The sequence below is a fragment of the Dasypus novemcinctus genome, chromosome 5, assembly GCF_030445035.2.
Source record: "Dasypus novemcinctus isolate mDasNov1 chromosome 5, mDasNov1.1.hap2, whole genome shotgun sequence".
NCBI classification, from domain to species: domain Eukaryota; kingdom Metazoa; phylum Chordata; class Mammalia; order Cingulata; family Dasypodidae; genus Dasypus; species Dasypus novemcinctus.
The window spans coordinates 138,669,326-138,695,338 of record NC_080677.1 but is presented as its reverse complement, the minus strand read 5'-3'; the positions used below and the strand labels follow the sequence as shown (position 1 = coordinate 138,695,338).

The following is a 26,013-nucleotide window of genomic DNA, read 5'->3' as shown; positions in this document are numbered from 1 at the left end:
TTTGTTGAAGATCTCTCAGGGTTTTCTATATATAGGATCATGTCATCTGCAAATAATGAAATTTTGACTTCTTCCCTTCCAATTTGAATGCCTTTTATATCTGGTTCTTGTCTCAGTGCTCGAGCCAGTACTTCCAAGACAATGTTAAATAGGAGCTGAGACAATGGGCATCCTTGTCTTGTTCCTGATTTTAGAGGGAAGGATTTCAGGACTTCACCATTGTAAACAATGTTGGCTTTAGGTTTTTCATATATACTCTTTATCATGTTCAAAAAGTTTCCTTGTATTCCGATCTTTTGGAGTGTTTTTATCAGGAAGGGGTGCTGTATTTTGTCAAATGCCTTTTCTGCATCTATAGATATAATCATGTGGTTTTTTTCTCTCAATCTGTTTATATGGTGTATTACATTGATTGATTTTCTTATGTTGAACCATCCTTGCATACCTGGGATAAATCCCACTTGGTCATGGTGTATAATTCATTTAATGTGTTGTTGAATACGATTAGCAAGTATTTTGTTAAGTATTTTTGCGTCTAGGTTCATTAGAGAAATTGATCTGTAATTTTCCTTTCTTGTGGTGTCTTTGTTTGGCTTTGGTACTAGGGTAATATTGGCATCATAGAAGGAATTAGGCAGTGTTCCTTCTGTTTCGATTTTTTGGAATAGTTTCAACAGGATTGGTGTTAGTTCTTTCCGGAATGTTTTGTAGAATTCACCTGTGAAGCCGTCTGGCCCTGGGCTCTTCTTAGTTGGGAGATTTTTAATGACTGATTCTATCTCTTTGCTTGTGATTGGTTTGTTAAGATCATCAATTTCTTCTTTCGTCAGTATGGGCTGCTTATGTATTTCTAGGAATTTGTCCATTTCCTCTAAATTGTCATTTTTGTTGGAATATAGTTTTTCAAAGTATCCTCTTATGATAGTCTTTATTTCTGTGGGGTCAGTGGTGATATCACCTTTCTCATTTCTTATTTTGTGTATTTGCATCTTTTCTCTTTTTTTCTTTGTTAGTCTCGCTAAAGGTTTGTCAATTTTGTTGATCTTCTCAAAAAACCAGCTCTTGGTCTTGTTTATTTTCTCAAGTGCTTTCTTATTTTCTATTTCATTTAGTTCTGCTCTTATCTTTGTTATTTCCTTCCTTCTTCTTCCTGTTGGGTTACTTTGTTGTTGTTTTTCTAATTCCGTCAAATGTGCAGTTAATTCTTCAATTTCTGCTCTTTCTTCTTTTTTGATATATGAATTTATGGCTATAAATTTCCCTCTCAGTACCGCTTTTGCTGCATCCCATAAATTTTGGTATGTTGTGTTATCATTATCATTTGTTTCAAGGTAGTCATTGATTTCTTTTGAGATTTCCTCTTTGACGCACTGTTTTTCTAAGAGTGTGCTGTTTAATTTCCAAATTGTCGTGTGAAGTCTGGGTCTCTGTCCCTTGCAAATTTCCAGCTTGACTCCACTGTGGTCAGAGATATTGTTTTGTATGATTTCGATCTTTCTGAATTCATTAAGCCTTTCTTTGTGGCCTAGCATATGGTCAATCTTGGAGAATGTTCCATGTGCGCTTGAGAAAAATGTATATCCTGCTGTGTTTGGGTGTAATGATCTATATATGTCTATTAGATCCAGCTCTTCTAATATACTGTTCAAATGTTTTGTTTCTTTAGTGATTCTCTTTTGAGATGTTCTGTCCAGAGTTGATAGTGGTGTATTAAAATCCCCCACTATAATTGTAGATGCATCTATTCTTTCACTTAGTTTTTCCAGCGTTTGCCTCACATATTTAGAGGCGCCCTTGTTAGGAGCATAAATATTTATGATTGTTCGATCTTCTTGACAAATTGTCCCTTTCACTAAAATATAGTATCCTTCTTTGTCTCTCACAATTGTTTCGCATTTAAAGTCTATTTTGTCTGATATTAATATAGCTACTCCTGCCTTTTTTTGGTTGTTGTTTGCTTGTATGATTGTTTTCCAGCCATTCACTTTTAACCTCCATGAGTCTCTGGGTCTAAGATGTGTCTCTTGTAGGCAGCATATAGATGGGTCGTATTTCCTTATCCAGTGTCCCAGTCTGAATCTTTTGATAGGTGAGTTTAATCCGTTGACATTCAGTGTTATTACGTTTAGAGAGTTATTTATGGTAGCCATATTTTGGTTGGATTTGTGTTTGTTATGTTTTGTTTGTATTATTTTATTTTCCCCTTCTATTTTTGTCTTTCTTGTTGCTTTTACACTCTCCTCCATCTCTGACTGTCCTGTTTTTTCCTTTCTTCCTGCAGAATTCCCTTAAGAATTTCTTGAAGGGGAGGTTTCTTGTTGATATACTCTTTCAGTTTCTGTTTATCTGTGAATATTTTGAACTCTCCATCATTTTTGAATGCTAGTTTAGCTGGATAGAGTATTCTTGGTTGGAGATTTTTTTCCTTTAGTACCTTGACTATATCATACCACTGCCTTCTTGCCTCCATCGTTTCAGATGAGAAATCAGCACTTAATCTTATGGAGTTTCCCTTGTATGTGATGGTTTTCTTTTCTCTTGCTGCTTTTAGAATTTTTTCTTTGTCTTGAGCATTGGATAATTTGACAAGTATATGTCTTGGGGTGGGCCTGTTGGGGTTTATGACCAGTGGAGTGCGCTGTGCTTCTTGGATATGTACATCTGTCTCTTTCAGTAGATTTGGGAAGTTTTCATTCATTATTTCCTGCAACACTCCTTCTGACCCCTTTCCCTTCTCTTCTCCTTCTGGAATGCCTATAATACGTATGTTTGAGCGTTTTGCGTTATCATTCAGGTCCCTAAGTCCTATCTGGATTTTTTCTACCTTTTTATTGACCACTTCTACTATCTGTTTGATTTCCAATGCACTGTCTTCCACATCACTAATTCTCTGCTCTGCCTCTTCTAGTCTGCTGATATTTGCTGCAAGTGTATTTTTGATTTCTTGAATTGTGGTGTTCATTTCCATCATATCTGTTATTTTTTTACGCATGTCTGCAATTTCCCCTCCAAGTGTTGTCTTCACGCTGTTAACCTCTTTCATTACTTCATCAAATTTGTCGGTGATAAATGTTCTGAGATCTTTCATTGCTTGTGCGAAGTCCTGCCCCCCTTCCTGATTTTCAGTTTGTTGATTGGATTCAGCCATGTTTTCCTGATTACTGGTTTGGTTTGTAGATTTTTGTTGCTGTCTTGTCAACATTTTTTCTTGACGGGTTTAATCAGTTCCTTAGCTTCTTTGTCTAGTCTTGGAGATTAATTAGCTGTTGTTTTTGCGTAAGTGTTATATCTTCTCTTTGTCACTTTGTTCTTCTTATTCCAATTTCTTATTGCTAGTTAAGCCCACTTTAAAGGAAAGTATTAGTGCTGGGGAAAGTCAATTGTGTAAGGAAGGAAAAAGTGTGAAGTAGTATTGGTGATATATGTTTACAAAGCAATAATATGAGTTCTGGGAGGATGGAGGTTAGATCATGTAAATTGTGTAGAGTTATAGTAGTAGGAAAGTACCTATAATGAGGTAGACGACTGAATATGGGAGGAATGTGGTACGTACTAAGAGGCTATTGTTTTCGTGAGAGAGGGAAAGAGAAAAGAAAGGTAATAGTTTCAGGGACGAATACCAAATGGAAAACTAAACAAAGGTATTAGAAATTAAGAGTTAGACACTTTGTGGATCAAAGAAAGGGAGATGGAATATAGGAGAGATAGCAGATGGTGGAGGATATCAAGTTGTAGGGGAAAGGGGATAGTGTAGATAGGCTAAATCTATTCACAGAGAAATGAGGCAGTGGAGGGTGAGGAAACCCAGCAAATGTGAGGTATTTCCTGTAGGACCTATTGTATTGTTAAGGTAAAATAGTATAAGAAGAATATTGGGGACAAGAAAGAGAGGATTGAAAAAAAAAAAAAAAGAACAACAAGAACAACAACAAAAAAAAATAAAAATTTAAAAAAAAATTAAAAAAATTAAAAAAACAAAGAACAGAAACCCCGCCGCCAGGCTCGGCTGGGCTCAGCTGGGCTCGGCCCCCCCGCCCGCTGCGGCTCAGCCGGGCTCGGCCGGACTCGGCTTCCCCGCCCACCCCCTGCCGCCGCGGCGCAGCACGGCTCGGCTCTCCCTCCCGCCGCCCGCCACGGCACGGCTAGGCTCGGCTGGGCTTGTCTCGTTCGCCCGCCACCCGCCGCGGCACAGCGCGGCTCGGCTCTCCCACCCGCCACCCGCCGCGGTGCTAGCTGCCTCGGCTCCGCCTACCCAAGGAGGGAGTCCTCCACACGTAGCTGGGATCTCCGTGTATATTTCACAGATGGATCCTCTCTGTTACCTTCCCTCCAAATCGATGTCCAGACACCTCCGGACCAGGAAAAATCCCGAAACAGCCGGTCCCAAAGAGTCTCCGACGCCTCCCAGCCGATTCCCCCCAGGAGCTAGTAACCGGGAAGTTCACTCAGCCGCCATCTTGCCTCCCCCTCCTGAAAAGTCCCAAATTATATCTTATAGACCAGTCCTTTCCGTTACCTTCCCACCAAATCGATGTCCAGACACTTCCTGCCCTGAAAAAATCCTGAAAAAGCCTGGTCCCGGAGAACCTCCAGCGGTGCCCAGCTGCCTCTTCCCAGGAGCGACGGCAAGGCAAGCTCACTCAGCCACCATCTTGCCGGAAGAGCGATTTTGTTGATTTTTGCAGGAGAAGAAAAGAAGTATGTACTGTATTGATATGATTCTGCTATCAAAATAGCAGAGTAAAGATCTATAATTGCAAGATTTGCAGAGTTGGGAGGCACTGAAGTACAACAGTATTTGGGCTTTGTAACACAGGGAAACTGTGACTATTATATTTATTTAGTGTCTTGAGATCACAAACAAATCTGTGTTTCTGTGTCCTTATGTTTTTTACGTGGAGGATAAGAATTAATATTAATTATAATATAATATAATTAATAATAAGGTTTTTTTCCTAGTTTTTGGCTTTTGACTATTGATTTTAGTCCTTCTGTACCTTCAGTCTTGATATCTTCAATATGAGGCTTTATATCATTAGTTGGGTTGACAGTGATCATGTAGTATCCATATCAATAAAAAAAAATTTCAGACTTGTTCTTTTAAAAAAAAAAATTGCTCCTACAATGTTATGCTACCGTCACCTCCCATTGTTTTCAGTTTTGCTTAAAACTATCAGTTATCTCTTTTTAAAATTAAACCTGTTTTATTCTCACACCATACAGTTCATCCAAAGTGTACAATCACTGGCTGTCAGTATAATCACAGAGTTGTACATTCATCACCACAGTCAATTTTAGGACATTTTCATTGTTCTAAACATTAAAAAATGAAAAAAAGAAAGAGAAAAAACCCATATCCTTTATACCTTATACCTACATATTATTGGCCCTTAGTATGCGTATAGTACCTTTGTTACAATTGATGAAAAATGTATACTGTTAATTGTTAACTGTAGTAAATAGTTTGCACTAATTTTCCTCCCTGTACCACCCTATTAATAACACCATGTAATGTTGATGTACATTTGTTTTAGTGCATGAAAGAACATTCTTATATTTGTACTATTAACCACAGTCAGTGTCCACAACAGAGTTCCCTTTATTATACAGTCCCATGTTTAATCTTTCAGCTTTCCTTCTAGTAACATATATGACCTTAAAAACTTCCCTTTGCAACCACAATTACATGCACAACTGAGTGCTGTTAATTACCCTCATGATATTGTGCTGCTATCAGCTTTATCCTTTTTCAAACATTTACTATCAACAGATACATAAATTCTACCTAAACTAAGCATCAGCTCCCCATTCTCTATCCCCAGTCTATCCCATAGTAACCTATATTCTAGATTCTAACTCTGTAAGTTTGCTTATTATAATTAGTTCATATCAGTGAGAGCATACAATATTTGTCCTTTTGTTTTCAGCTTATTTCACTCTGTAATGTCCTTAAAGTTCATGCTTGTTGTCACATGCATCAGGACTTTGTTCCTTTTTACAGCTGAATAATATTCCATTGTAGGTATGCCCTGCATTTTCTTTATCCATTCATTGGTTGATGGACACTTGGATTGTTCGCATCTTTGGGCAATTGTGAATAATGCTGCTATAAACATTGGTATGCAAATATCTGTTTGAGTCCTTGCCTTCAATTCCTTTGGGTATGCACCTAGTAGGGGTATTGCTGAGTCGAATTGTAGTTCTATATTTAACATCCTGTGGAATTGCCAAACCATCTTCCACAGTGGCTGCACCATTTTACATTCCCATCAGCAATAAATGGGTCTTCCTATTTCTCCACATCCTCTCAAGCTCTTGCAATTTGTAGAAAATGAATTTGTGTTTATGTCTTATATGTCTTTCCTTAACATGTTCAGTCTTTCCCCTAGCTTCTAGAATATGAAGAACATTAACAACTACTTTAATGTCTGTGCTACTAAGTTTATCATCTGTGTCATTTCTGGATTGGTAGCTTCTTCACAAGCATGCGTCAATCAGTATTCTGCCAAGTACTCAAGAGGGGCCCTCTGCAGATCTTTGGAGTTATTTCTCTGTACAGGTCTTTCATCTCCCCTTCTCTGCCCTTTGAACTCTAGCTATCATGCTGTCCTCAAGATCCATCTGTTCAACTCAGGGAGATTGCTGGGCTCTGTCTCTGTTTGCCCTTTGTGTGGTGTTGCCTGGAAACTTTCTGTTAAAGTGTGGCAGTCATAGGCTTCACTTTGTGTAGTTCTTGTCTTTCTTGTCTCTCAGGGGCCACCGATCTTCAGTGTCTGATGTTCAGCACCTTGATAACCATTGCTTCATATATTTTGTGCCGTTTTTGATTGACTTAGGTGGGAAGAGAAATGTCGTCCCAATTACTCCATTTGGGCTAGAACCTAAAGTCAATAGCACATTTCTGATTGACATAATTTAATGAAAACATACTTCCACAGTAAGATTATCCAGAATTTAAAGTCTTTGCTTTAACAACTTCATCTTCCATTCCATTTCAAAAGTGGAATCTCTCAAGTTTCAGAACGCCTATATATGTGTGTGTGTTTTTATGTGTTTGCGTATTTTATTCAGAATTTTTAAGGGAACCACCACAATTTCTAAAAACAATTAAAATAAAAAAACAAGTGGCTTTGAGGAGAGGTCCTGGGTAGGGCAAGTGGGGAGGGGAGTTTTTTTTGTGTTTTTTTACTTTTTTCTTTATACATTTCTGTTCTATCTGGATGTTTATTATTGTGTACTTGCTTTACTTTTTTTTTTGACACTGGCAAAGGAAGAAGGGACATAATGGTGAATATAAAATTCAGAAGAAAAAATTCCATCTTATTATGTTAGAATAGGTATTCTGCTTTAATTAGAAAACTTCTTTTTAATGATAAAGGACAATTTGATAATTCATAAATGGAATATTAAGGCCAGTAATAAATGATGCTGTAGAAGAATATCTAATGACATGGAAAAATAGTCTCATTTTAATGTTAAGGTATATATAGTTTGGGGTCATGTTTGTCAAAGGAAAAGTAGTATTTTGCATAGAAAAAAGAGTGAAAGAAGCTATTACTTAGAAGTATCTCAAGGTGATGACATTGCAGATTATTTACTTTTAATTTTGTGAAATTAAAATCTTTCTACAAAACATTTTGTATAATAAAAAAACACAGTATTGCTTCTATAAAGAGAAAAAAATTAAAATATTGCTTTTCAAGTTCCTTTGGACAATACTTACCAAGAGCTGTAAATATGTAGTACACTCTGATTTATAGTGATAGAAATTTCTAGCAGGGTTGTTTATTGTAGTGAAAAAATAGAAACAAAATACCAAACACAGTTTAAATTTAAAAAAACAATTAATGACTAAAGGAACAATGACAATTAAATGCAATATATGGTCCAGGATGGGATATAATAAGGGAGTTCGAGAAAAGACTTAAAAGGACATTATTGGGATACATGAAAAAATTGGAATATAGACTGTAAACTTTGTATCAGTGTTAAATTTCTTGAATTTGATAACTGCATTTAAGGTGGTTTCATAAATGAATATCCTTGTTCTTAGGAAATGTACATGGCAGCATTTAGTATTTAAGGAGCATGATGTATACAACCTACACTCAGGTATTCAGAAAACAATTGATACATAGAAATATAGACAGATGGATAGGTTGATAGAATGATATGGAAAATGTGGCAAAACGTTAAATTTGGAGGATCTGGATATCTGTAGGGATAGGGGTATGTTGGACTTTCTTTGTATGGGGCTTGTATTATTTTTGTTAACTATCCTGTAAGTTTGAATGTATTTTAAACTTAAGTTAAAAAAATCAAAACAACATCCAACACATTGTATGGCCATTAAAATTGGTGAAGAGAGACTCAAACCACACTCTGTTAGCCTAGTGTCTCCAGGGCCCTGCTCCCCGACCCCTACCCCCTGAACCTGGCTTGACCCAGTGGTGAGCCAGGCATGGGATGGCACAGGGCTTGGGCACTGAGGCCATTGAAACATGGGATGACACAAAAAATGCAAGTCAGACAATAAGTTCTAGAAGAGTAGGGAGAGATGCCCTGCAAGCTGCCCTTCAAAGTGGGAGGAAATGAAGTCTCTAAGCTCTGTGCAGGAACCACAACTAGGATTCAAGTATCTTGATGACAGGAATGGTTATGACAAGTATAGGATAGAAAAGGAAAAGGAGAAAGGAGGAAAGCAGGTCTCAGGAAAAGAAAAGGAAAATAGAAAAAGAAGGATTAAAAAAAAGAGATGGAGACAGTATGGAAAATGAGACAAAGACCTCCAGACTCCTGTATGAACCAAATACCCTGAGAATCCTCTGAGCCACTTAGCCAGGCAAGAAATAGAGCCCTCCTTCAAAAAGCTTTGATAAGATATCAAAGTTAGATCCTGGTGGATATGTATATTATATATAAATAAAGTGTATGTGTTTTATATTGGCAAGACATATATTAATATAAAACAAAATTTGCCATTTTACCCATCTTCAAGTGTAGATTCAGAAGTCTTTTTTGTTTGTTTGTTTTTATTTTTTTTATTTTTTTTTAGATTCAGAAGTCTTAAGCATACAACATATTGTTATGCTACCATCACCACCATCCACCACCAAGACATTTTCATCACCCCAAAAAAGAAACTCCTCATCCATCAAACAACTCCCCATTATCCCCTCTCCCCAGCTCCTGGTTAACTCAAATCCACCCTCAGTCTCCACGCATTTGCTTGTTCTAAATATTTCATACCTAGTCCACATTCATATTTCCTCAATGGTTGCAAAAGTGTAATTAACAGCTTTTTTTGGGGGGGGAGGGGTCATAGGATCCAATGATAAAGGCAACATGAACTTGATTGATTTATTTCTTAAATCACTTCTGATCTAGAACAGCCCCCGACAATGTCTTGTGAAGAGCTGATCTCTTTACAACAGTGAGTCTTCCGATACTTACTGTACAATCTATCTCCATTTTTATTTGGGTGTTCTTTAATGTCTCCCAATTAAGCTTTATAGTTTGTCCATAGGGGACTGTTATTTTCTTTATGCTGTTGTATAAAGTATATTTAAAATTTCAATTTTGTTGGTGACTGGTAAACAGAAATACAATGGATTTTTGTAAATTGCTTTAGTATTCAGCAAACTTGCAAAACTCATTAGTTTTAATAACATGTATATAGAATTCTTTTGTAATTTCTGTATAAACCATCATACCATCTGTAAACAATGTTATTTCATTATTTCCAATTCTCATATCTTTTATTTTTCGTGCCTCCCTGCAGTTGCTAGTACTTCCCTCACTCCTTCTGCCCCACCCCCAGCTCCTCTTTGGCTTTCTTGATATTCTTTCTTATATATTTGATTTTTATTTCATTAATTTCTGCTCTTGTTGATATTCTTTGAGATTATTTTGTTGTTGTTCTTTTTTCTGACATCCTCGGATAGATGCTTAGTTTTCACACATTTTCTAATACATGTATTTAAGTCTATGCATTTTTAAATCTGTGAATTCAGAATTTGTCTTTTTTTTTCAAAGATTTATTCATCTAATTCCCTCCCCCCCACCCCACCCCCGCCGCTGTTTGCAGTCACTGTCTGCTTTTTGTGTCCATTTGCTGTGCACTCTCTATGTCTGCTTCTCTTCTCTTTAGGAGGCACTGAGAACCAAACCTGGGACCTCCCATGTGGGTGAGAGGCACCCAATCATATGCGCAACCTCAGCTCACTGGTTTGTTGTGTCTTTTATTGTCTTTCCTCTTTTGTGTCTCTTTTATTGCGTTATCTTGTTGCATCAGCTCACCATGCGGGGGGGGGGGGGGGGGGGGGCACTCCCGGAACTAGCTGGCCTTTTCCAGGAGGCACCTGGAACCAATGTGGTAGGCAGAAGCCGGATTGCTTCAGTCACATCTACTTCCCTCATGTCTTTTAACAGTTCTGGAGAATGTTCAACTATTATCTCTTCAATTACTGCCTTTGCATCATTATTGTTTGTCTCTTTCCGTGATTCTAATGAAATGTATATTAGTTTCTCACTGTGTTCTTTTAATTCTTTTCTATATTTTGCATATTTTTGCTTCTCAGTGTTTCATTCAGAGAATGACTTTGTTTTTGAATAACTAAAACAGTTGGCAATGAGACTATTTACATTAATCCTGAAATTAATGATGTTTGAAAATTATTGCTTATAGATCTTATTATTTTGTGCTCTTTAAGTCACATTTGTTTTTGACACTGTTCTAGGTAAAATTATTTCAAAAGTCAAGTTTAGAGAAGGGATTTTGAAAACCTAATAAAGAAAGTAAGTTAAACTAATCATTGTGAGAATCCAAAGGGGATAAATATGCTAATCCTAATGGTTCACCAAAGAACACTCCATTTATAAATTTGTTTTTTTAATAACCAGATATATGTGTTTTTTTGGCACTTTTGGGTGATATACGAACATATTTAAATTATTGATAAATTCATTTTAATCATCCTTTTAGTGTGTCAAGCTTTATAAACACTCAACATTTTTGCTAGTTTAAGAACAAAAATATGCATGGTAAAAGGAAAAGTCGACTCAGGTTGGTTAAAGAGCATAAATTCTCTTTCCTCATATTGTGGATGAAGTAACCAGCTCTTTCTTGAATTAGGTTTTGGTCTATACTTTTTTGTTCTGTTCTTTTCTGGGTATGAATAGAGAAAGATCTTTATTCAAAGAATTATGCATAAAACATTTTTCAGTTGAATCCAAGATTGGGTGGGAGGATGTTGATGTCCTTTTTGTTATGAAGAGTATTTTATTATTGACAATAAGTCTAGATAATGTGACCCTATGCTTAATTGACTAAACTTGACTGGTATATATTTTACTTATCTTTTTTTTTCAATGTATTTTTTATTTTTAAAAGATGCTTAGTTTACATAAAATGTTACATTAAAAAAATGTAAGGGATTCCCATATGCCCCACACCCAACACCTCCCACTTTTCCCCACATTAACAACTTCTTTCATTAGTGTGGTACATTCATTGCAATTGATGAACACACAGTGTGGATCATAGTTAATGTTGTAGTTTACACTCCCTCCCACTCCATTCTGTAGGTTATAGCAGGACATATAATGGCCTGCATCTATCTTTTTTTTTTTTTTAATATATTTTTAAATTTATTTTTAAAAGATACTCAGACTACACAAAATAAATACAAGGCTGGGAAGCAGCTGTGGCTCAATCAGTTGGGCTCCCATCTACCATACAGGAGGCCCTGGGTTTGCGTCCCAGGGCTTCCTTGTGAAGGCAAGCTGGCCTGTGCGCTGTGGAGAGCTGACAGCCCATGCTCCGCAGAGAGCTGACACAGCAAGATGATGCAACAAAAGGGAGACAAACAGACAGAAAAAACGTGCAACAAATGGACACAGAGAACAGACAGAAAAACAAAACAAAACCATGGGGGGGGGTAATAAGTAAATCTTAAAAAAAATAAAAAATAAACACAAGGGATTCCACATGCCCCGCTCACCACATCTCCCATTCCCCACACCAACAACTTCCTTCATTAGTGTGGCACATTCATTGCAATTGATGAACATGTTTTGGAGCATTGCCACACAGCATGGATTATAGTTCACATTGTAGTTCACACACTCTCCCACTCTATTCTGCAGGTTATGGCAGGATGTATAATGTCCTGTATCTGTCTTTGCAATGTCATTCAGGACAGTTCTAAGTCCCCAAAATGCCCCCCCATATTACTTCTTTTTTTCCCCTCTCCCTGCCTTCAGCAACTCCAGTGCCACTGTCTCCAATCAATGATATAATTTCTTCCATTGCTAGAATCACAGTAAGTCTATAGTAGAATACCAGTAAGGCCACTCTAGTCCATATTTTATTCCCTAGTCCTGAGAATTCTGGGATGGTGATGCCCACTCTGCCTCTAATAGAGAGGGGGCTTCGATCCCATATGACCAATGGATGGGCCTCTCTTGCTTGCAGTTGTAGACTCTCTCAACTCCTTGGCATGGTGGTTGTCCATCCTCACCTCCTTGTTAGTTGTCCTGGGTGAGTCCAATGAACTGGAGAGTAGGACCTGCAATTCAGTTGAGGCTCAGGACCCAGACGGCAGATGGGCAGCCCAGAGATTCAAGTCTCTTGGATACACCCACCAACTCCAATGCCAACCATAGGTTCAATAAAAGGGACAGAAGCAATATGTGTAGAGAGGTCTCATCTGAGTTCAACTCTGTCACACTCAGGAGCACAATCTCAAAAGTAGGGCCCACTGGCAGGGCACCAACTCTGGAGCTATCTGCCATGACTGTAGGACCTGGGTGTCTCCAGAGCCCTTAGGAGCTCCACTATTTGAAGTAGTATCTATTTTGGCTATCTATGAGATCCTGCTGAGATGTGCATAAGCTTTGCCTCTCTGATGACCTCTGGACTCACTTTGAAGTCTCCCAGCCATATAAACTCATTTGTCTTTACCATTTTCCCCTTTTATTCAAGGTCTTTTTCCAGTTGCATCACCAGCCAATAATTGGTAGTAATCCCTCAGTGCCAGGGAGGCTCATCCCTGGGAGTCATGCCCCATCCTGGGGAGAAAGTAATTCATTTATATGCTGAGTTTTACTCAGAGAATGGCCACAGTTGAGCAACATGGAGGCTCTCAGGACATCACTTTTAGGCACCCTACAACACTAGTCTAAAATGCAACCTCAAGAACAAAAGGCACATAAGCATAGTCGTCAATATCAAGGTCCCATCAATGGACCATCCCTCTTCACCAGCCATTGCCCCTACACTTGGGGGATTGCTGCTATTCCATTAGAGAATGTGTCAGAGCTCCCCAGGACAGGAATTCAGCATTCCTTTGTTTGTTGTGTGAATCTCTACCCACTGTGCCAATGCCTTAATTTTCTTTTAAAGAAATGAACTTCTAAATGACAATAAGCATTTAGATCTTTGGGAAAATTAAATAACATTTGAAAACTGCATCTTCCTTATAATTAGTAGGAGTTTAATATTTGCTCTCTTAATTCACTATTACCTCCTTCAGAAATATGAATTTTGAGGTATACATTTGTATAACAATAGTGTTAAAGCTTTATCTAGGTTAAAACTTTACCTAAGGATTGTTACTATTACTTAAGTGGTGGTGAATTTTAATAAGAATGTATATTTTATAATTTAATTATTACTGTGACAAAGTATTCTGAGATGGAAGTTTAGAGAAGTGATTAAGATTTTTTCATATCCAGTCTTTACATTTTCAGAATTAAAGAACTGTTTGTATTGACTGGAGTAATCTTTGTTTTAATCAATATCAGTTAGATTAAAAATATATATATTAAATGATGTTTTAAGCAAAAATGCCTTTAGAACTAGTCCCTATGGTCTAAAATCTTATATAGTACCTCTGTGTAGCTGTAGCAGCATCTCAAAGGTTTCCTGGATATCTTTCATTGAGGCCACTTGAGATATCCTGGAACCTAAACAACTGATGACAGAGATTCCTGCTTGCCTGGATGTTTCATAAAGCATTGACCCTTACTCTCAAGATACTTAAGTTTAGTCCACTAAGAAGTTCTAGAATGTAAATGCACTTTCCCATTGTTTATAACATACCTTCCATTATTACTATCATCATGCATTTTGCTTCTTGACTTTCCTTTCATTATGTGATAGGTCATGGTAACACAACACATGCTGAATTCAAGGTAGCATTTGTATTACTATATAGCATATACTAGTTATTTCCAGAGTGGAGTTTGTATATTCCTATGGATTCACAAAGTCGGTCATTGGGCTATATGAAGAAAATATTAGAACTTATATTTATATGTATTATTATTTTGAAAAGCTTTGTTTTGTCTGTATTTAATGTATATCTCAGTAAATATAGTATACATAAGCAGTTTAGAAATATATATATTTAGAAATATATTTTATATACATATTTGTGGTATATGTGCTCAGATATTTTTACTAATGGTAGTAGTGCACGATCAAAAAAGTTTTAAGACCAGGTAAGACTCCTATGGCACATCTAGGCAAGAGTTTTTATTCTGAGGTCTATCAGTACCTCCATAAGTATGCTTCATGGTATACAATATTTTGCTTATATATACATATGTGTGTTTTTCTTGAGAGATCCATAGCTCTCGTCAGATTCTCAAAGGAGTCTATGGCCCTTTTAAAGATGAAATGAACTGCTTATATAGGATCTCTGTGTTGAAATCACTGGAGTTTGTTTGGGTAGAGTTATATCTTGTCTATAGATAATTTCTTAGGCTAAATTCAATGGCACTTTATTTGAAAAATAAAGTATATAATTAGATACTTAATCTTTTTAATGAAGTAAAGTTTTATTAAGGCTTATACCTGAGCAACTGCAGCAAAGATTAGTGCCATCATATCATAATAATGAAAGACATATGCCACATACTCTACTGGTTTTTGGGTCCCTTTTAATCTTTTCTAAAGATATTTTATTGGATGTCGTCCTACATCTTCTATCTTTCTATGATATTGTGGCATATTGTTGTATTTCCAATTTAAATACATTGATACTAGGTAGATGTAGCTACAAAAACGTACTTTTCTGAACTCTCTTATTTTTACTATACTGTTTATATATGATTTTTCTGTTGTCTTTATAATCTGCTTTTGTGAGGCTGCCCTTAACGGAAATAATGGAATTACATTGGGCTGGAGATGAGATTTAAATTCAAAAGTCAGCTGATAGAGTGAATTTGAGTTTAGTCTAAGTTATTCTTGAAATCCTTAAATCACTCCTAATACATAATATAGATGATTTTGTTTATGCAATCCAATAGGTGATTTTTTATTATTTTTTCTCTTTGTATTCAGAATACAAGTAACTCCTTAGTTTTTTTTTCTTAGAGAATGTAGTGGATCCCATTACCTCTCACTTGACTGACCACTTGAATGATGTGTTTTGCTTATTTATTCATCAACAGTCAGAAAAATGCTACCCTTCACATATTCTTTTCAGTATGTACTGGGCCTGGAGCAATGCTTATTGAGTTGAGTGGCTATTTAAATTATTTTTTTAATAAAATTTTTTTTAAATGGAGACAACTGGATTTATGTAACTTAAATACATGTATTTCCTGCTTTGCCCTTTTACTCCACACTCATATAGAATTCAATTCAGATTAATAACATTTTTGTTTTTTCCTGGAAAGGAATCACTGTATTTATTCATTCATTTAGGTAAGTATGTATAAGATATTGGTCTTAGCATCAGGGTTATAGGAATGAAAAAGACAAAGTCCCTGTCCTCATAGAACTTACTTCTAGTGAGGAAATGGCAATAACTAAGCCAAAAGGGAAAAAAAAAAAAAAAATTTCAGGTAATGTGTGCTGTGAAGAGAAATAATTAGGATAAAGGAACATGGAGAATTCAGCTATTTAAAGGAGGATAATCTGTATGTGCTCTCTGAGGAGGTAAGCAGAGATCTGAATGAAGAAAGGGAACAACAGTGTGGAAATCTGGGGGAAGAGCATTGAGCCAAGTGGGAGGCAGTGGATGGGAAAGTTCGAAGATTGCTCCGGTGTCTTTTTCATAATGATTCTTGTTGTATATTATCAGTTATAGTTATCCTATTTCAATTGAGCATGCAGTTATCTATCTTCTGTGTATGTGCTGCACAGTTGGTTTATTTTTAATGTAAGCATAAATTCTGATCTGGTGACAAGAAGGAGATATTCATTCTAGCCTCATTGCTTATCACTTCCAAGTGAATAGGCAGTTAGGAGTGGTTTGAGGTTGTTCCACTAGATAACAGTAAAGTGTTTTAAAATAGTATTCATTCATTAGCACATCAGATATAACAGAAAGGTTTAAGTCTATAGAATTTGATCTAACTGATTTATGTTATAACATTTTATAACATATATAAATAGATATTTTTAGAATGATTTTATTAATGATTATCTTATTTATTTTTAACAGGAATCACTAGATTTGATCTACTTGGGGACTTTGGAAGATTTAATTGGCTGGGGAACTTCTATATTGTATTATCCTACAATTTGCTTTTTGCTATTGTAACAACATTGTGTCTAATCAGAAAATTCACCTCTGCTGTACGAGAAGAACTTTTCAAGGCTCTAGGTAATCCTGAAGTTTATGGATATTTTTCTCTCTTTTTGCTTATTGATAATTGTGACATTTGAATTAATTGTAAGTCTTTAACTATACGTTTTCCCAGATGTACATAACATTAGAGGTGAAATTCTTGATCCACTGCTTATTAGTTATGATCTTGTACAAAATTATTTTAACTCCCTTCAACTTCAGCTTTTCTATCTTGTTATGAATATTAACTGCAATAGCTCTTGTAAGGACTTGGCAAAGTGCCTGGCGCATAGAAAGAACTCATTTCATTTTATTATTAGAAAGATGGTGGTAGTAGTGGTGGTGAGGATGATAATGTGCTTAAGGTGTATTATTTGATAGCACTATTTTTCTTTTTTTCTTAAAGATTTTTTTTTAAGGCTTGGATTTTACAAGCATCGGGCTGACCCATAATTCTCTTCAGTAAGCCAAATAGTAATTCAGGACAAAATTATTTGCATTCTTGGCACTGATTAAGTAGAGAGGGCAGTCATTATCATGTATACCATGAGTCACATGCACTGTGGTAGTATTTATTTATTTATTTATTTTTAAGATTTATTTTATTTATTTCTCTCCCCTCCCCTCCCCCCAGATGTCTGTTCTCTGTGTCCATTTGCTGCGTGTTCTTCTTTTTGTTCACTTCTGTTGTAGTCAGCGGCCTGGGAATCTGTGTTTCTTTTTGTTGCGTCATCTTGTTGTGTCAGCTCTCCATGTGTGCAGCACCATTCCTGGGCAGGCTGCACTTTCTTTTGCACTGGGCCGCTCTCCTTACAGGGCGCACTCCTTGGGCATTGGGCTCCGCTATGCAGGGGGCACCCCTGCGTGGCATGGCACTCCTTGCGTGCATCAGCACTGCTTGTGGGCCAGCTCCACACGGGTCAAGGAAGCCCGGGGTTTGAACCGTGGACCTCCCATGTAGTAGGCAGACGCCCTATCCACTGGGCCAAGTCCGCTTCCCTGTGGTAGTATTTAAAACAGCTTTGACTAAAGAGTATAAATGTTGGCTACAAAGGTGGTTTTCATACTTACTTCCACATTCGTGTTATACATATTTCAGGTTTTGTATTTTAACAACACCAGGACAATATAAGAAACTTGCTATAAACTATCCTGGCTTTTTGGGTATGTAATTTTATAACTAAAGAAAAAAGCAGTGATTTCTTTTAGGAAATCCTTCATTAGCTCGTTTACCTGAGTAGACATTATTTGAATATTTTTATTCAGTATTTAATTTTGTGACATTATTGCAACAGATTCCATATTGATTGATTCATTAAGGTCCTGTTTTCAAATAAATTAAACTATATGAACAGCAATAAAACTTTCACACAACACCATGCCTTTCCACCCTTAATTTTTATAAGATTACCATTGGAAAGATAAAGTGATTTCAGATTATCTGTATATATTTTACTTGAATTTCCTTTTAGAGGGTAGCTGATAAAATATTGGCATGATAGGAAAAAGCTATATCTCATTTCAGCTGATGCACCAGATAATTTACGTATTTTAATACCTTGATTTCATAATGCTGGCCAAATTTAAAACTGCAAGACGAAGTTAGAATCAAACAGTCTTCTTAGTCAAATGTCTAGAGTTGAAAATTAGTTGAAAGAGGCTTTTGTAAGCCTCTTGTATCAGCAGCAATTTAGTTAGCCATAATCTCAGATAAATACTCAGTTACCATTCAGTAAAATGAGGTAGTTGCAAATTAATCAAATTAACTGAGTTAAGTATTCTAAACATCATTTTGCTAAGGGAGTCTTTATTGAAGTAGTAAAATGTAATTTAAGGTAAAAGGTCTTCCATGTTTGTGTCAACTCTTGATCATAAGATGCAGTAGAATTTTCAAGAGTTGTATAAAACTACCTAAAAACTTTTGTTTTCTTTCCAAATACTTTCTGTTATTCCTTGGATGCTCTAAGGGGACAGTGCCTTATACAATGTCTTATACATGGAAAAAGATCCTCATTAAGTACATGTAATGTTTGAATGATCCCAGGCCTTAAATATTATTTCACTGGGAGTCATAATTTGATTATAAAATTTAACAACCCCTTTTCTTTCTTTCTGTAGGTTTTTAAACCCTCTACTGTTATGCCCATTGATGATAACAGTATCTGTTTCATAGTATATCTGACACATAGTAAAAATTTAGCTATTATGATGGTGGTAATAGAAGTGATTGTATCTTGAATTGTCTACAGAGGAGAGACACGTGATTTTTTTCAGAATGCATAATCTGTGCCACACCCAAGTTTTAGAAGTGAACTAATTAAAATAATTTGTTTTAAAAGAGTGTTTCAATTTAATTTCAGTTACTGAATATATTATTCAGGGTTTTCTAGGGAAACAGAAACAGAACTGACAGGAGATATCCGTAAAAATTATGAGATTTTATAAAATTGTCTCACACAACTGTAGGGACACACAAATCCACATTCTGTAGGGCTGGCTGGCTGACATAGAGATGAAAATTTTCTCTTCTGACTGCTGAAATCATCACTTCTCCTTTTAAAACCTTCAACTATTTAGATGGAGGGATTGCTGAATGCAGTGTCCTCAGTTGATTGTAGATGTAATTAGCCAACTGATGGCAGTCAATTTACTGATGATTAAAGTCCATGAAATGTACCCACAGTAACAATTAGGTCAGTGCTTCCTTGACCAAACAGTTGGGCACCATTACTTGGCCAAATTGACACATGAACCTAACCATCACACTGAGTCCCTAATTTCTCAGTTCCTTCTCTAACAAGACCTATTTTAACATGCTTCTCTACATACTACAGGTAAGGATTTCTGTTCTAACTCTCAGTGGTTTGGCCATTCCTGGGACTTAAACCTTTTTGAGGTGTTTGATTTCTTTTTTCCTTCCCATTCATGTGTCATAGAGAGGCTCAATTTTACTTTTACTTTCATTGAAAATTTAAAATTTGGAGTACTATTTTGGCTTAAGAGTGATATAAAACTGCTTAACATTTGCGTAGATTACCATCTGAAATTTTATCCAAATAAAATAAAGATATTTATCCAATATAAGAAAAAGTCTTATCTCAAGTTTTTGAGATATTGAAAGTTTTGAGCCACATGAGAAGTATTTCCTCAAAATCTTTTCCATAAATGTTGCTTATGTGTCCTTGTATGTCTTTGTGTTTAGTTTTAAAGTGCTCAGAGCTTTATTGCTGCATAATCTCTTAAGCTTTCTTCTACCATTTCTTCCTGTGAGTGCACAATATTATTCTTTATAGCAGGTACATTATGTCGATAATTGCTACATGATGCAGTGGGAAATTAATATAACTTAAAAATATATGACTTCTTTATTCTCTAAAATTTCTTTGAGTAGTGAAATATATTCAGTTTGGTTTTTTCCCTTGTTGTTGTAATTTTTTTCTGTTGCCTTCCTTTTTAATTACATGGTTAATATTTTTATGCATCTTTTCAGATGTTTTCCTATATATGCATATGTATGTGTGTATTTTAAAACAAAAATGGAATCAGACTTATTTCAACTGAAGTGCCCTGGGGATCATGCTCTGAAATGAAAACAAGCTTGCAAGAAGAGATTTATTAGGAATGCCCTTGGGATCAAGGACTATAGAAAGGAAGAGACAGGGGAGCAGGATTGTGCAGAGAGAGGAATTGTGCTTTGATGCAGTCTCAACAGAAGCCTCAGTGGACCCTATGGGAGTTGTGAACATGGTATGACCTTTCAGGGTTCTACTGAATTGAAGAGAAAGGGCCTGGTCTTTATGCCCATGTGTTTGTGTTTATCAGCTGTTGGATACAGGCTGCCCTGGGAAGCTACTAGGACAATGGGGAGAAGAAATCTTTCATTCCTAAAGGGGCATCTGGCCAGGGCATCACAGCTTCTGCCATAATATTTTACATTCTGTGGTGTAACTCTCTCCTTCCCTCCTTCCAGTTGTGGGGTTGCTCCCACCGGTTATTCATCTATTCAACAGTATATCTTTCTTCATCATGTTTTTAATTTTTCTACAGGGCTTCATAAACTTCAGTCATCAAATACTTCAAGAGATTCAGACACAACAAAACCTTCTGCAAATGGGCATCAGAAAACACTGTAAGATATACAGTAACATTCTGCAATCAAGAGACCTGAGACCTCCAAATTCATGACATTCCTATCAGTCATAGAAATGTTTTTATACTGATTTTGGTCCATATTTAGGCCTGAACCTGTCAGTGTTATTTTTTTTTTTTTAATAATCTACTAGAAATTTGGCTTTTGCCAATTTTTATTGTTTTAAAGTTAACTTTCTGATGAAATCTATAGTTCCCAATTAAACACAGATTCCTTATAGACTTACAGAACCTGAGAAAAGCAAATTCTTCTACAGACACATTTGCTTGCATCAGTAAATATCATCATTCATATGAAAAATTATTTTTGCCTGATATGAAAATGTTAGAAAAGGCAAAGTTTGAAAACTTTCTCAAGATTCATTTAAACATTGCATATTTTATTTTAAATATAGAAACTGATATGAAAGGCATCCTTGAAACTGAGTGTAGGTTCTGCAAAAAATGCAGTTTTCAAATGTAATAAAAATTGTCTATAGATGTCATTACTATTGCAGTGGGTGCTTGGAACTGTAATGATTGTAAATTATATTTTTATTTTCCCTAAAAAACACTGAAGTATAGCTTCTGACTTAAGTTACAGAATGCTATTGGTTAGACTTTGAGGCAAGGAAAAAATACTGAGTTCTTTTAAAATCTGAGCCTTGGTAGAAAGCCACAGAAATATCTTCTGTTGTGTTGTATGGTAAACTATGGTAGGAAGTATTATGTAATTATATTCTGTGAAAGTTTATATGTATATATTTCAATATCACTTCTCATAGTTGCTGGTGTTGAACACACTTGTAACTTAGATTTTTGCCTTATAGGCTATATGTACACATTTTTGTTTGTTTGTTTGTTTAGTATTTTCTTCAAAAATCACTTAATTCCCTGTGTTCTCTGAACCCTTGTGAATAATATAAATGTTCAGTGATAGAAACCACTTCTTTCCTCATATTCTTCGGGCTTTGGTTACTTTTGTATATGCCAGTTTAAACATCAGACTTATAAAAAGTTACCAGTTTAACACATCAAACTCGCAATGTCAGTATTCATAATGTGTGAAGAGTTTTGCAGTGTAACCTGATCAGATAATTAGCCAATTATTAAATTGTAAATAATTGTTGGGATGGTTTCCCAACTTTAAGTCCATTGAATAAAAATTATGAAAATTATACTGTGTTACCATCCACTAGGGTAGAAGGTATAAAATTTAGCAGGTGAAAACAGGTGATCGTCCCATTTTCACATAGTTCATAGTTAAACAGTTTATATATAAATTACATATGTTCACATGCATTGTGTGTATGGCAGTAGGTGTAGTCAGACAAAGGTAAAAGAAATTTTTTCTCAAATTGTTTAAAAGTTTTTTGGAGAAGTATATGAAAAACACTGTATATATTTCACATAAAACTTCCACTTAGAACTGAAATAATAAGAAAAACTAAGCTATTTATTTGTGAGCTCCCTAGCATACCTCTGCTGTATTTATACTTCATTTCCTTCTGAGCTTCTTATTGTTTAAAATGCTTCTTAGTTTAAAAATGAGAGAACATTTTGTAATTCTAAGCCACACCTAGTAAACACTACCAGTCTAGTATTGAGGAATTTCTCAGCAGTGTATCTGATTTCATAAGCTCTACAAACCTAGAAAATTAACAAAAGTCAGATGCTTTCTGATTCACTGTTAGTTATACCTATTTAAGCATTAATCACAAGTTTCAATTTTTTTACTGAAACTTGGAATTCATACTTGGACCAGATCAAGTCAAGGGGAGAAGAGAAATAAACTCAGGAGTATACTAATATCACTTTTAACATACCCCAAATTCAGGGCAAATCCGAAAAAAGTGTTCCTGGGTATTTGTAAGATGTCTGAAAATTTTTGAGTGAAATTTTAAACTTCTTCTTGTCTATTTCAACTTTTTGTTCATTTGAAAGTTTCCATCTGATGCTTTAAGCCAGGTTTGGATCAGTAAGGTTAGTAAAATATATTTTAAATACTTAAAACTATTATAGGATGTAATTTTCATTGCTTTTAAAACAGAGGATGAGGCATAATATGGAAGGATAATTTTGAATGCTGGTTCTTATCTGCCTTTTATGGAAACAAATACAGATTTTAAAGTATTCAGTCTGTGCATAATCATAATAACTTTAGTTTCTAACAATAGCTAGTATATTCCTGATCCCATACACACAAAAATCTTCCTCTTGATGCAGATGCTGCTGTTGGACATGTGCTGGAGACTGGTTTGTATAAAACCTATATCAGAAATGGATTGCAAAATACTGAGGCAAACATTTAGCCAAACATTATAGTCTTGAGTACTTAAGACTATAAAGATAGTCTTAAGGTCCTTCTTTATTGCAGTTGTACTCTAATGAAAGAGAAGGCGGATAGACCCTGAAAGACAAAGATCCAAATGTTAATATTTAAATCAATTCCAAAACTACCTTTCATTTCTAATTGGATGGGTGTATATAAATGACTGCATTAAATCAAGTGGGTCCTTTTCTTCTTTCTCATCTATATTATCTATTTTCAAAGGGCATTAGACCCTGTATTTACAAAGTTTCTTGAGGAAACTTAATCAGATTCATATCATTAGTTGGTATTGCAATAGTTAAATAATTATTTTTGAATTAAGTTTCACAGATTATAACATTTTATATTGATTTTTACTGATTTTTGAAGATATTGCTTAAATTTAATATTCATTCGCTTAATGTACATTCTATATAAAAAGGACATTTAAATATGAGACTTCCTGTAAAAATTCTATGCACATACACCGTAAAATGTTAGCTCCTTAACTTGCTACACTGAGGAATTTATTTAAAGTGAATAAAGATAAAACCAGAATTTTTTTACTCTGGGATGCATTAAAAGTGTACATATAACCAATCTTAGAAAATCAACATGACCCTCATTTTGCTTTGAGCACAAAAATCTCTGTAGCTTCAGTAACAACTCAATCTAATCATGACTGACAACATAGGATTAAATCACTTGAAAGCCCCTATGTGGATCTCTGCTCAGATCCCTCTGCACAGTTTTATTTTTTTCATACAATTTTTTTTTTTAAGTTTTAGATTACAGAAAAGTTATATCAGAAGTATAGGAGATACCCATATATCCCACCCTCTCCCCCTCTCTTATTTTCCCCTATTAATAACACCTTACATTAGTGTGGTACATTTGTGAATAAATGCTTATTGATGAATAAATATTGAAGTATTGCTTCTAACCAAGGTCTATAGTTTACATTATGGTTTACACTTTGCACTGTACAATTTTATAGGTTTTGACAAAATGTGTAATGGCCTGTTTTCATCATTGCAATATCATACAGAACAATTCCAATGCCCTAAAAATGCACCATGTTCCTCCTATTCTTCCCTCTCCCTCCCCTCAGAAACTCGGGTAATCACTATCTTTATATTAATGTTGCAGGTTCTTCCATTACAACAATAATAAGTCTACTTTGGTCCATGGTTGCATTCTCCCCTTAATGTTTGTTCATTCTTCAATCTTGAGGATTTGGGGATAGTGATACCCACTCTACTTCAGACTGAGAGAAAGCTTAGATCTTATGGGGCAGATGGAAGGAAATGTTTTGCTTGCAGATATAGATCCTCTTTGTTTTTGGGGATGGGGGTTGTCCATCATCATCATTTTGTTAGTTATCCTGGGCAGGTCTGATGAACTGAAGGATAGGTGTTGCCCACAACTCTACTGAGATTCAGGGCTCAACTGGCATATGAACAGGCCAAAGATTTAATTCTGTCAGACATATATTTAATGGTTATAGTGCAAATTATAAGTTCAAATAAAAGGGGTAGAAGAATAATATGTAGGGAAATTATAAATGAGTCTAACTGTTACATTGGGGAAATAGGTTATCACATAATCCAAGGTAAGGCCTACTAATTGGGTGCTGATTTCTTGGGGTTGTGTGACTTGCCTAGAGTGAGTGTTCAGGTGTTTCTAGAGCACTCCTGTTTGAGGCTTTGTTTTACTGTGGCAGTGAGATCCACCTGAGAAGTGCGTAAGTATAACCTTTGGAATTACTTCCTGACTGACTTTGAAATTTCTTAGCATAAAAACTCTTTTGTATTTAGTGTTTTCACCTTTTGGTCAAGGTCTTTTTCCAAATGCATCACTGGTTGGTTCTTGGTATTAATCCCTCGGTGCCAGGGAAGCTCATTTCCAGGAGTCATGTCCTATGCTGGGGTAGGGGTCGGGGGATGAGAAGGTTGGTTTATTTGCTGAGTTTGGCTTAGAGAGAGGCCACATTTGAATATCAAGGAGGCTTTCAGGAAGTAACTCTTAGGCAGAAGTTATTATTAGGCTAAATTTCAATTTTACAAGAATAAGGTTCATAAGTTCAAGAATTAATATTGAGGGCTTGGTGTGTTGATCTGTTTTCTTAGGCACTACCTATGTACTTTATAGATTCTTTCTCCTCCATTTGAGAATGTAGCACAACTCCCCAGAATGGGAATTTAATATTTTGTCGGTTATTGTGTAGGTCTCTACCCACTGAGATAACACCTTATGACCACACAAACACATTCCTATTCCATAGAGATATGCCCCAGGTGCATCCTTCCCCACACATCCCCTCACTACTGACACCCTGCATCAGTGACCCACCCTTGCCAAAGTTGAAAAAGAGCATCCCCACAAAGGTATTCTCAGCCACAATCCTCAGCCTCCCCAGAGTTCACTTATTCCTTCCTCTAGCCCACTCTCTTCACCGTTACTGCCACACCACCCCCATCCACCTCATCATAGATTCTGCCCAGATTGAGTATCAGGTCAGCACTCTTATTTCCTGTCTTCTGGTAACTTATCTTCCAGAGTTTACCTCTGAGTGCCTTCTTAATATCCTCTTCAGTTCATATCAGTGAAATCATGTAATAATTGTCCTTTAGAGACTGGCTTATTTCATTCAATATAAGGTCTTCAGGATTCATCCACGTTGTTGCATGTTTCAATACTTCATTCCTTACAGCTGAATAATATTCCATTATATGTATATACCACATTTTGTCTAAACAGTCACCCATTGATGGAATTTGAGTTGCTTCCAACTTTTGGCAATTGTCAATAATGATGAACATTGGTGTGGCATAGCTTTTTTTCTCTTTTTCATTTTTTTTTATTAGAAACATTGTGAGCTTACAAAACAATCATGCATAATGTGCAGAGTTCCCATACATCACCCCTCCACCAACACCTTACATTGTGGTATAACATTTATTACAGATTATGAAAGAACATGATCAGACT

General features: G+C 35.8%; 1 protein-coding gene across 1 annotated transcript in view; it reads left to right on the top strand.

The window, feature by feature from the left end:
- Positions 1 to 23,965, top strand: part of LMBR1 (limb development membrane protein 1) — a 247,807-nt gene extending 223,842 nt beyond the window's left edge. The window contains exons 16-17 of the mRNA XM_004458598.3: positions 16,458 to 16,619; positions 20,631 to 23,965. Of these exons, the coding sequence (XP_004458655.1) occupies positions 16,458 to 16,619; positions 20,631 to 20,716 (248 nt within the window). The 3' untranslated portion in view covers positions 20,717 to 23,965. The remainder of the gene's footprint in view (positions 1 to 16,457; positions 16,620 to 20,630) is intronic.
- Positions 23,966 to 26,013: the final 2,048 nt, after the last annotated feature.